This window comes from Buceros rhinoceros, unplaced genomic scaffold (genome assembly GCF_000710305.1).
Source record: "Buceros rhinoceros silvestris isolate BGI_N320 unplaced genomic scaffold, ASM71030v1 scaffold4514, whole genome shotgun sequence".
NCBI lineage: Eukaryota > Metazoa > Chordata > Aves > Bucerotiformes > Bucerotidae > Buceros > Buceros rhinoceros.
In genome coordinates this window covers 3,338-15,645 of record NW_010409888.1, presented here as the reverse complement: position 1 = coordinate 15,645, position 12,308 = coordinate 3,338, and the positions used below count along the sequence as shown (strand labels likewise).

At 43.6% G+C, this 12,308-nt stretch overlaps 1 protein-coding gene across 1 annotated transcript in view; it reads right to left on the bottom strand.

Annotated features, from left to right (window-relative positions):
• CLCN1 (chloride channel, voltage-sensitive 1) overlaps positions 1 to 11,666 on the bottom strand; it is a gene marked incomplete at its 5' end in the record, with an annotated part of 34,006 nt that extends 22,340 nt beyond the window's left edge. The window contains 7 exons of the mRNA XM_010135380.1: positions 1,301 to 1,426; positions 4,454 to 4,532; positions 8,316 to 8,393; positions 8,743 to 8,876; positions 8,977 to 9,105; positions 10,849 to 10,980; positions 11,513 to 11,666. Of these exons, the coding sequence (XP_010133682.1) occupies positions 1,301 to 1,426; positions 4,454 to 4,532; positions 8,316 to 8,393; positions 8,743 to 8,876; positions 8,977 to 9,105; positions 10,849 to 10,980; positions 11,513 to 11,666 (832 nt within the window). The remainder of the gene's footprint in view (positions 1 to 1,300; positions 1,427 to 4,453; positions 4,533 to 8,315; positions 8,394 to 8,742; positions 8,877 to 8,976; positions 9,106 to 10,848; positions 10,981 to 11,512) is intronic.
• Between the last annotated feature and the right edge of the window lie 642 nt (positions 11,667 to 12,308).

Genomic DNA, 12,308 nt, shown 5'->3' with positions numbered 1-12,308 from the left:
AATAGTAGCCCTGCAGGAGACTAGCACAAAAACATCTGCTTATCATCTATCGAGTGCATAACTTCTGGACAATCATGAAGACTTCAGAGAGGGGGCCTAAGAAAAACCCTGGCACGAACAAAAACTGAGAAGACTGGGCTTGTGACTTTCAGAGGAAAATGAGCAAGAAGAGACATGAAAAATAAGTTAGAGCAGGCATGATAAAACATCGTAAAATAATTAATGACTTAGCTAGACAAAAATTTCTAGTTCCTCAATACAAGGATGAAAAGACCAGGAACACAGACGAAGAAAATTCAGAACTGTAAAGGAACTATTTTTCATAGGCAAGTAGATCATGGAACTTTTAAACTCAGACAGTCAATGAAGCAGAGCGTATGGAGCCATTAATATGGGATTATAGCTGCCTGGATGATTTTGAAGGGAGGGTAATTAAGATGTTTCAGGATTAAGCTAATTTCTAACGATTTGGGACATCAGCAAGGGAGCCAGAGTAGATAAGGTGAATGATAGGAGGTTATCTCCTGTCATCTGTTTTCAAATTTCTTATATTCTTCTCTGGAAAGAACAGAATGATGCGGGGTTTTTTTTGGTGACAGATCTGACAGATGAATACCCCTCAATATGAGGCGGTGTTCATGAAGATGTGGTGACTTTCTACATTCAAGTAGAAAACGTAGTCACTTTCTGTATTCAAGAGAATATTCAAACCAAATAATGTTCTAGCAGAAAAAAAAAAAAAAAAAAAAAAGAAAAAAAAAGAAAAAAAAATTTAAAGTATTTTTAAAAATTCCTAACCTGTGAAGTCAAGAGAGCTGTAAGTTATAGGAATTTTACGTAAGGGAACTGCCCACATGGAGCCTAAATCAATAAACCAGCTGTAACTGCAAGAATAAAAGATAAAGAGAAGATAAACAAGAAGTTTACAAAGAAATGGCAGCCGCCTTCATCAGCGGGAACTCCCTTCCCATAGTATCTGAAATATCCTCCTGGACAAGCTTGTCCTGTGCTATTTCTGTCTGCACAAATGCTGCATTCACACTTCGCAGTTACTTGAGACACCCTGCCAGTCTTGTAGCCTCCTAATAGTTCTGTCATCTCAGTTTTCTAGACTATTTGGTTTCTCTGCAGTGCACAGCATTTCCAGCAGATCTCCCTTCTCTTCCCTCTTGCTGGAAGCCACGTGTCACGGCAGAAGTTTCAAGCATCGTCCAAGGTTGTGGTTTTGAGGAAGATGGAACATAGTTAAGTTAATAGAGCAACTTCTGTACAAAGAGAGTAAGAACGGCTCTTAGCTCACCTGCGTCCTTGTTCCAAACAGCAAGGACTCGGAACATGAAGGCACTAAAGGTAGCTGCAAAGAAACCTCTCCAATAATTACGCACAGCGAAGTAAGTGGAAGTGACCTCAATGCTGAAAAGGACCCCTAGAAAGAATTGGAAAGGGAGCAAAGTTAAAATCAGAAGTGCAACGTTAGAAGCATGAGAGGCATCGAAATAGTCTTCTAGAGCAGTGGTCTCCACACTTCTTTGATCACGCACCCCTACCAAGAAAAGATTTTTGAGTACCTACACCCCAATATAGGTGTATTTATTTAAAAATTATATACATATATGACTGTACTGAAATATTGTGTACAATAGAAAATGTACACAAAAAATATAAATTATAAATGGATGAGATAAAGATGAAATGAACAAAATTTTAAAAAAGAATTTTTCTTTATTAAGGGAATTTTTTTCGTCCTTGCTAAAAATATATGAATTATGAATCAGTTTATTTCATACTTGGTCTTAAGGGTCACCATAGCTGAAAAAGACACCTCACGAAGATAAATAGATCCAAATGCAAGAAATACACTGTTTTTTCAATCCCATCCACCACTTCTGCAGATTTTTGTTGAAATTTGGATAGTAACTTTGCATCTTCCCTGATGTCAATCATCTGTTCCTGCAAAGAACCAGGAGGTACTGAATTTTTATACCTTTAATAAATGGGTTCAAACCCCGCTGAAACTCTTAATCTGGAAGGTCTCTAAACAGGTTAACTATTTCTGTTTCCAGGTTTTAAAAATGTACGCGTATGAGAGCTTGTGTAGGTGACACACTTGCAACGTATTTGGCCATAAATTCACAAAATCTCCACGACTTTCTTTTGAAAAGCAGTTACTTTCTCACTCACTGTTAGAACATCACTTTCACATTATGCGTCCTTGTTTTTTAAAAAATAACTGCTAGTAGCATGCTACTGACAGACGCTTGTCATCACAAAAAAGATGAGCAAATTCCCAGCTTATCTTTTTTAGAAGAAAAATGTGTAACAGGTCTTTAAATTAACAAGTTTTTAAAAAGCCCATTGGCACAAGATAACCAGCAAATGCCTGCACGGTACAAAGGATTTTTGTGGTCACTCCCCCTCTCTTTATGAACTATTGGGACGTTTCTACGGTTTCAAGGTCTTTTTTAAAATTAAATTAACCACGTCGATGACATCCTGTGGTACGTGTGCGTGTCTGCCTCCCATTCCTTCGCTGCAATAACTCGCCCACAAACAGCACGGTGAATTCATTTCGGATGTGGTGGTGCCTATGCAACCTCACCACTCAGTCCTTTTCTCCTCCCAGTCAAAGCAGCTGCTCCGCTGGCTGTTACACTTGCACAGTTTTTCCATAAAACATTTTTATTAAATAAGTAATTTACTCTTGAAAACATAGTTTCTCTGGTGGATTGTTCTCTTAGTGTCTCACAGAAAGCTCTTCACTATCAAAAGGGAATCCAGCAAATACCGTAAGTTGAGACATGTTAGAAACATCTGGACGTTCATCCAGCTGTGTAACAACTCTCTCACACTAGTACTTGTTCTGAATCTGATTTTACAGCGTTACTTGATTCTTCAAATCTTCAGCAATGTTTTATATGCATTTTCCAGAGGTGTTTGCTGATGAAGGAATGCGTTTATTTCGCCGCTGTTTCGCTTTCTTTGCCTTATTGCAGCCATTTTTATTGTGGCAGGAAGAACAAGTGTTTCCCCAGTGATAAGTGGCTTTTTGTCTTTCGCAGTGAAGCAAGAAACCTCAAAGGAGGCTTCTAAACATTTCGTATTAAGTTCAGTGAAGTTTTGTAAAGTACCAGACATAGTTTGAAACACAGCTGAAAAAATGGTAGAGGCTTGCCTTCATGTTCTGGACGCTTAGCTTTCAAATGTCTTTCTAATTCTGATGGCTTCATAGCACCACGAGCTAACTTCTCAAAGCACAATATACACTTGGGGTGAGCTTCGTCATCAACGACAGCGGATGCAAATCTGTACTTAAATTTGGTAATTTTGATGGGTTTTGATACTTAAATTTGGTAATTTTGAGGGTTTTTGGCCAGCTTCTTGTCAGACTTGATTAGCTGGCCAATGTTTGTACCCCGCAGTGTGGCTGATGAAGAACCTATACTATGAGTAGGAGTAATGTCAGCTCTGCCATTTTCTTGCCATTCATCATCTGTGCTCTCAGCATTACCTTCAATCCGGCGGTCTCTTTGCAGGGATCCTTTTAAGCCACTTGTCCATTTTGTGAGGGTTAGTTTAGTTAACACTAGATAATATAATCCGTAAATCCACTGAAGTGGGCACAGATTGGTTGCAATCTTAATCTGGAAGGTCTCTAAACAGGTTAACGATTTCTGTTTCCAGGTTTTAAAAATGTTTTAGGCCAATGTTTGTACCCCGCAGTGTGGCTGATGAAGAACCTATACTATGAGTAGGAGTAATGTCAGCTCTGCCATTTTCTTGCCATTCATCATCTGTGCTCTCAGCATTACCTTCAATCCGGCGGTCTCTTTGCAGGGATCCTTTTAAGCCACTTGTCCATTTTGTGAGGGTTAGTTTAGTTAACACTAGATAATATAATCCGTAAATCCACTGAAGTGGGCACAGATTGGTTGCAATATACTGCAACGTCCTGAAAGCCAGCAAATGAGTGGGGGCACCACTGACAACCCTCTGGTTGTGAACAACCCCACACCCAGGAAGCCTCATGCACTGTATGTGACAAGTGGCCATCTGACACATGGACTGAGTGAGGGCACCACTGCCAATGCATATACTGAATATTAGCAAAGCTTAATTTATTTTACCTTTTTTTTTTAGATTGAAAAAAATAGAAATTCCAGTAATTCCTTCCCGTACCGATGGATCATGTTGCTCACACCCCGGGGTACGCATACCCCAATTTGGAGACCACTGTTCTAGAGATCCCTCCCCCCATGCCTCCAAAAGGCTGACAAGATGTGGAAATAAGACTCTGTCGGAGATGCTGGGGAGGTCGGTAACGCTAAAGGTAAGCTACTTTGTTTAAAGTAGATGACAGATCAAAAATACGGTGCAGGAAAGGGGGAGAGGATAAGAGGACTAGGCAGGAGAGGGTTTAGGTACCTGAGAAAAATGAAAGAGAACAGCCACTTGCCTCCAAGTGGTGTCCCAAAGCAGCAGCCAACCCCCACAGCGCAACCCACAGTCAGGACATCCGTGTAATAATATGGCTGCTACTGGTAAAAGATACAAAGAGAGACAGACAAACAGGAGAAAGAAGGAAAGAAAACAGAGAGTGAGTAACAGAATTGGCAGGTACAGCCACATTATGTCACCCAGCTCTGTCACCAGTCTCAGAATTATAGTGATATTTATATTCTTCCTTCTGGATGGCTTCAAAATAATCAAAAGACAAGACCTGGCACAAGATAGGCATATAACTGGAATCTCGTTTTCAAGACACATGGAGAAAGCAGCATCTCATCTTTCATTGGAACATGCACACTTATGTCACTGTAGAAGAAATGTCTCATGGAACATCCTCATGGAATGTCTCTTATGTCATTGTAGAAGAAATGTCTCATGGAACATGTGGAGGGCACATAAGTATGTTTCACTCTATCTCTTTAATGTCAGCGGGGAATCTCAGGGTGAATCAGTGCCAGCGAGTGCCTCAAAAATCCCATCTTGTGAGGCTGTGTGTCCAGACCAAGTGTGTCCAAGGCACATGCATGTCCAGACCGAGTGTGAACAGATGTGGAACGTCCCGTCACCGTGGCTAGGCGAGTGGGTAACAGATCACCTAGCAAAGCATTGTGCTGTCCTGGCAAAAACCACCACGATGACAAAGGAAATGGGAAAGTATAAAAGTCAGAGTCTCTTCTTCCACTCTTTCTACAGGATTTGGCCCTGAATTGCCTGAGAATGGTGAAGGTGAGCAGATAGATAGATTTTATTTTGTTTAGTCTAAATCCTAGTTGGTGATTCACACACCAGTGCTAAAAGCCTGTGTATTTAGTACTTCCTATTGTCACGTGTTCCCAAATTAGTCTGTCGGATCTTCCATGAGTGTCCTGAGAAAGGGCGGCCCTGTGTTATGGTGGAAACTTGAGTAGTCAGGCTGAATTCTAAAGCTGGAAGGCCACGAATTCTTGTTTGATAGTTGATTGATAGAGCCTCAAACAAAAGTTGTCTCAAGGCTGTCTCTGCACAACCCAACAACAACAACAACAAAAGGCCATGGACCATTTTTTGACCCAGAACAATGTGTCCTTATCCACAGCTTTACCTTAGGTAACTTCTGGGCCCTATTAGTGCCCCCACGGCCTTAAGACATAATCATGTCCAGAACTGGGATGGGCTTCAGTTCAAAGTGCCCGGAGCAGCGGGAGGGCTGTGTTATAGCCCACCAGCACGGTGACTGACAGCTGGAAACTGAGGATACATGTGACATGGCCTGCATCATGCCAAGAGCTAATGAGAGGTGTTTGAAGGTGCAATTCTGAAGAACAGTATGAGCTGGAAAACCCTACAGCAACCAATGGGAATAGCTCATGGCACATGGCATCTCCCAGGACCCAGCACTGTGTCAGAGCGCTGGCGCTGTGTGGTGGCGTAGGAGTAGCCACGTAGACCAAACCAGTCCAAGAGTACCCGAGTACACTCAGAAATAGTAGCCTGGACACCTTTTGCTTGTCAAGGGCTAAACTGGCTTTTCAAACTCATTTTGGGGGCTCTTCAGTAATACACAGGGTGGTGGTCAGGGTGCTGCCTTTTTTTTTTTTTTTTTTTCTAACCTTAAGAGAGGTACTGTTCTGTATGCTACCAGTGGTTCCACCTGGCTGTGGTCTATACATATACACAGATCTCAGCCTCCCTCTTGTTGAACGTGATTTTCTTCCTGGCACATCTTTTCTGAAAATATCAACTGAAGAGTCTCTAATTTACAGCTGCCAAACTATGTTCCTTCCTTTTTTTAATAGCAAACCAAAGTAAAGATCATTATTATTATTATTATTATTGTTGATGCAAGGCCATGTTGCATTTGTCAGCCAACTCATCCATTTGAAGACCAACAGGAAAGCAGTGCATGGAAGAAATAAAGTCAACTTAGAAAAAAAAAATCACATTTCCACATTATTTATGAATATATTCCCACTGTTTTAGGACCATGGTTACCATGCGCCTCTGGCGCACGTGCTGTTTAAGGAAATTCTGTGAATCAGATGACTAGTACAAATGCGAGAGAACAGAGATAAATTTCCACATTTCTCTTCATGCTGGACTCATAGAAAGGTCCCTCATAGAAGAGACCTATGGAGGTGTCTCCTCCAACTCCCTACTCAGAGTTGTGCTAAATCCAAAGCTAGATCAGATTCTCGTCTGGGTGAGTCCTGAACGTTTCCAAGGTTGGAGATTCCCTGGACCCTCTGGGCATCTGTGCCAGTGCTGTATCAGCTTGGGGGAGGGGAACGTATTCTCCTTATACACGGTCAGGATTTCCCCGTTGCGAGTTGTGCCATTGCCTCTTGCACTGCGCCACTCTGAAGAAAGCCTGGATCAAAAAATCTTCACTAAAATCCTCCTGCAGGTGGTTGATGACATCGGTTAGACCATCCCCCTTTCGCCTTTTCTCCTTTAGGCTGAGCAAATCCCGCTTCCTCAGCTTCTCCTTATATACCATTACTCCAACCTTCCAACCATCTTAGTGGCCCTTCCCATCTGTCTTACACGGGGAGCCCAAAACCTGACACGCTGCCATTTCTGTTCTCCAGTCCACTGCTTAAGTATTCATACAGTAGCTTCCGGTCCACATTATCACTTGCTGTCATACTTGCCATCATCTCATGCCTTTACAAGAAGTTTTATTTTCACTTCTGTTCTCTACTCAATCCTCACTGATTTTCTGGACAATCCTTGGTGCTCAACCCAAGGTTGAGCAATGTCCATGTCAGGCAGAGACGGAACGAGCTGCGTCATTAGAAATCAGCACATTAATAGGTGTCACTTTTCCTGTAACCTTCCCTTTCTCTTACTGTCACCAGTTAACACACAAGAAGAAAGACCTCATGTTGCTAAAGTGGAGAGGTATCTGTGGAGAACCTTTCCTGAGAGCGGTAAGTCTCACAGCAAGAGGCTAATTGAGTTGTACATTAAATGTCACATATAGGAAGACACTTGCCTCCAGGAGGAGCCCCGAAGCAACATCCAACTCCAGCTGCGCAAGCCGCCACCAGGAGGTCGAACTGCCTATGCACATTCTGGAACAGAGAGTGCAGCCAGAGAAGGGCATGCTGGGTTAGAGGGAGCAAAGCCAGGGGGTTAGGATCCGGAACAACGAAACAAAGCAACAGCCAGCAGCAGATTCAGCCACTGCTATTGCAAATAGCAGGCTCTGTGCACTTTAGTGAGTCTTTAGTACTGTCAGCTGGTCTCCAGCAGTGACATCTGGTCCCTATGCGCAGGACGTAGAGCAGCACCTCCCGCTGTTGAATTACACAGCCACTTTCTGCTAAGAGCCTCCGTGTAAAGCAGTTCCTACATTCAGCTATATATGCAGTTAATAGGGTTTTTAATACAACTAGTCAATACAGTGAGCAGCCTGCAGAGGCTGTTCTGCGACAGCAAAAGCCCCGGGACACTGTCAGTGTCTATAAATAGCAATACTGTATAAATTTCACTTAAAGACAAATTGATCCTTGTCTGCAGCTACTTTTCCATATGGACAATGATCACAGTGCAAAGGTATCAGCATCACGAGACTGAAAACTTGTCAAATGCATATTCGTAACCAGTCTCTGTGTAATTGGTAGGTAACATTGGCGGTCCTGCACAGTTACTTGATTGGATATCTGGCATTCCACTACAATTTCCTTTGGCTTATATTTTACTGCTCTATAGCAGTACAGTGAACTTTAACCCATATGTTTCCTCTGCGTTTTGTGGCCTGTCAGTACTATCCAGCATGTCTTAGGAGTTCAAACTGGAAAAGCTGTATGCAGAGACACGTGCCTTACCTCATACACGCCACAGAAGATTGACATGAACTTGCTGAGTACCGCAGCACAGATACTGGCAATATGTACAAAAGGACCCTGCAAGAGAAGAAGAGGAGGAAATTCGAGAGAGTGACCCTCTGGCTACCAACAACCACTTAGCCACTGCAGATCTCTTAATTTCTCTTTGGCCATCTCAGCTAGTTTTCTGATCTTTTTTTTCTCCCTCTCAAAGACTACCTGACTTGACTTCATTGGTGTTTTCTATATCAAGCCTTTCAAAGTGGAAGCAAAATGGCCAATAGAAGACAAGCGTTGCTGGAAAGAGCAGAGCTTAGAGAAGAGGAATGGTGGCAAAAGAAAGAAAACATTTATAGGCTCTTCCACAGACAACTCCTCCCGCCTCTCAGACCTGGCCACTACTGCGCATGAAAACAGCAATATTTACCTCTTTCCCCACAGGCATGCCACTTCCAAGCCCAGCTGTGAGGCCCACAACTTTGGCCACAAAAGCTTTGAGAGTGAGATATTCCTTGAGGACCACTCCCCTCATAATGGTCTTGAGCTCTGGGATCCCAGACCCTGAAAACAAGAGAGCAGGTGGTGAACAGAACCCTTATGCAAACAGAATAAGGAAAACGAGACAGACAGAAACAGATCTGGCCAAGCCTTCTGCCCTCACCAACAGCCTGTGGAGAGACGAGGTGGCAGAAAATGGCCGCAAACAGAATAAGAGCAAGTGGGTATGTGACCCACGCCAGATACTGCATAGGAACATTCGGGTGCAGCTCTCTGTACATCCACTTGTAGGCTGTAGACAGACAAACAAAGAAGTTGTCAGTAACCACAGCTGCTCCAAACCGGTTGGTAGACATCAAAGAATCACACACTTACTAAACATGCCCTTACTAAATCTGCCTGAGAAATGCTGTCCTACAAGTGGGTATGTGACCCACGCCAGATACTGCATAGGAACATTCGGGTGCAGCTCTCTGTACATCCACTTGTAGGCTGTAGACAGACAAACAAAGAAGTTGTCAGTAACCACAGCTGCTCCAAACCGGTTGGTAGACATCAAAGAATCACACACTTACTAAACATGCCCTTACTAAATCTGCCTGAGAAATGCTGTCCTAAAGTCCTCATTTTCTAAGACAAGCCTTGTTACATTTCGAGTAGGCACTCCCAAATAAAGCAGGCATTTTGCAGGAATGGATGGAAGTGTCTCTCTCTTCTTAGGCACTATTAACACCTGTGCCCAGATGTGACGTGAGAGGTGTGTTACATGCAGTTGTGAGGATGAATCACTCTACAGGGCCTTTTCATCTAGCAACCTTATGGGGGTCCTGAAGGACAATAAAGTGGTTCACCAATAACTAGTGCCCTCTCCTTTAACTCAATCACAAGAAAAATTGTTCCTTCATAAAAATTAGCTTGAAAGCTCTGCCTTTCAGAGCAGCAGCACGAGGGAGCTGTGCCAGCTCTTACAAAGCAGTGGTACCATTGCTCAGTCGGGTACAGCAGCACGAGCTGTGGAGAACACAAACTGAAATGCAGTTCCTGTGCAGTTCATCTTCTTTGCCTGAGCTGGTTCCCCACATAGCAGGAGACTGAGGCTTGGTGGAGGGAAAGAAAACAACCCGAAGGACTCATCTTCAGGGAGGACAAAGGACAGGGGCTCTCTGAGACTCGTAGGGTAAGCCAGACACCTGGTAGGTGGGGAACTCTAGAGGGAGTGACACTGGGTTGAAGAATTATTGGGAATTTAGAGGAATTGCAGTGTCAGGTGGACATTGCCAGGGAATAGCACTGAGAAGAAGGGGTTGGTGTACCTGTGTAGGTCAGGAGTGGGATGCTGAGTCAGGACAAAGGAACAGTGCAGTTAACAGCATGTGGGCCATGTGGTGGGTGTGTGCACTGAGGGGTGGGGGGCCTGGAGGATCTGGTAATTCTTGTAGCTGGCAAAGGGAAGAGGAACCACAGGGAAAATGTAGGGAAGGGATATAAGACAGTGATTAGGAGATCTTTGTTAAAAGAGCCAAAGGGAAGAGAACTGCATGGCCAGGTAGCAGAAGACTGCAGAGCACTGCGTAAATAAAAATTGGAAAGAACAGTAAGGAGGTAAAAATCAAAAACAATGTCAGGAGGGCATCTCAGAGGCACTTCCTCTCCCCATGCCCCATGTGTTCAATATTCCTAGGAAGCGTGGAAAATACTATAATAGGAAGGACCACAGTACCACTTCCTTTTGCCCTACATATTCAAGGGAGCAGGAGGGAAAGGGAGTTAAAATAATGGTTTGTCTTCGACTCATCATACACATATCTTTTGTTTCTGCCTTCTTACTCCCAATTTTTCCCTGCCATCCCTTTAATGAAACTCTCCGTAGCAGAGAACATTTTCCCTACTCTGCTGCAAGTACTTCAAACTTCCCAGGCACTCAGGGGTGAGGATGAAACACTGATGTGAAAGGAGGAGGCACATTGGTCATTGGGCTTTGTAAAGCATTCATACCATTTATGGTGCACTTTTGCAACACCTGAATGGGACCCACCCTGTAGGCTCTTTGCACTGGCATAATCCATTCCCCAGCTCACCAACGCCATGACCAGACCCAACAGGATCAAGAAAATCCAGTCCTCTCCAAGCTTCTTGGTAACATATTTCTGGATGCGTCTAGCACAGTCTGTGGAGGGAAGAGTGAACCAGAAAAACTGAGGGAACATAGATGAAGCCTGCATCTCTCTCCCCTTTCCTATACTGAGACCCGACTACAGTACGATTTATCTGGAAGCATCACGGGCTTCATGTTGAAGGACTGGTACCCATCCTTACACAGTCCTGCAAAATCTTATGCATTTCAAAGAACAAAAAACAAAGTCGGGGTGGGGGTAGGCGGTGGTGGGGTGGTGGTTGGAGAGGAATTTAACATCTCATGTATTATCAGCACAAATTTGACACAAGCAAGTACTTTTCCTTCTGTTTCAGAGATCTGTTGTGGCTAAAAATAGTAACTTGGGACTGGCCTTTTATCCAAACAGATCTTGGCTCTTCGATGAAAGCTCGCATCAGCAGTCTTTTCGAAACCCTGTGATTCACTTTCCTTCCTTCCCAGCTTCTCCCCATTCACAATCTCCTTGTCTTTTCACCTTGCTTAAATTCTGTCATGGCCTACATGACGTCAGGTCACAGAGTAATGAAATATGTATTGTCCCTACCTTGACATTTGGAATAGTGCTCTTCTTTGATTTCTACTTGACTGTCACGTTTCAGGGGTCTTTCATGGTTCTTTTGGGCCTGCTTCTTATTCAGTAATTTTGCTGCTTCTTTCTCTGCAAAGTTGGTTATCTGGTCTGTGTATTGGCCATAAAGCTAGAGGATCAGAAAGCAAGAGAGATCAAAAGGAAAAGGTAAGGCATGCTCCTCCACAAATAGCATCAAAGATGAAAAAGCAGATCTACTAACGGTCCAAGGCGCAGCCCCAGATGTACACAAGCAGGTAGACAGAGACATGGAAACTGTCAGACAGATGCAGCTCGTCTTTTTTTTCTTTTTACTTTCTGCTTCCCTCTTCCCAATCTCTCCAAAATGTTTTCATCTCCTTTGGGGGGGATACAGGATATGATGACAGAATATTAACTGCTTTCTCACAACCCGAGAGAGAGCAGAGACCAAGCAGGCTTTCTGGAGGTACCTAAGAAGGTCAAAACCATTCACATGAGGCTGCCACCCTCAGGGCAGTCTCATAGATTTCAGCAGCACTGTAAAACATCTCTGCAGGTTCTGAGAGATATTACACTATCAAACAGGCTGCAGGAATGTCCTGCATCTGGTCCTCCTGCTGCTAAGCAATGCTTAACAGGACACGCAGCCACTGATGGTGCCTGCAGAGGAAAAGACGCAGCATCAGCTCAGGAATATCACAGGACGCTGCACGCCTCCTCCCATTATTCATCCAAACCATCATGCTAAGTTCTCACATATCTCCAATTCCTCTGAATTTCCTAACTACTT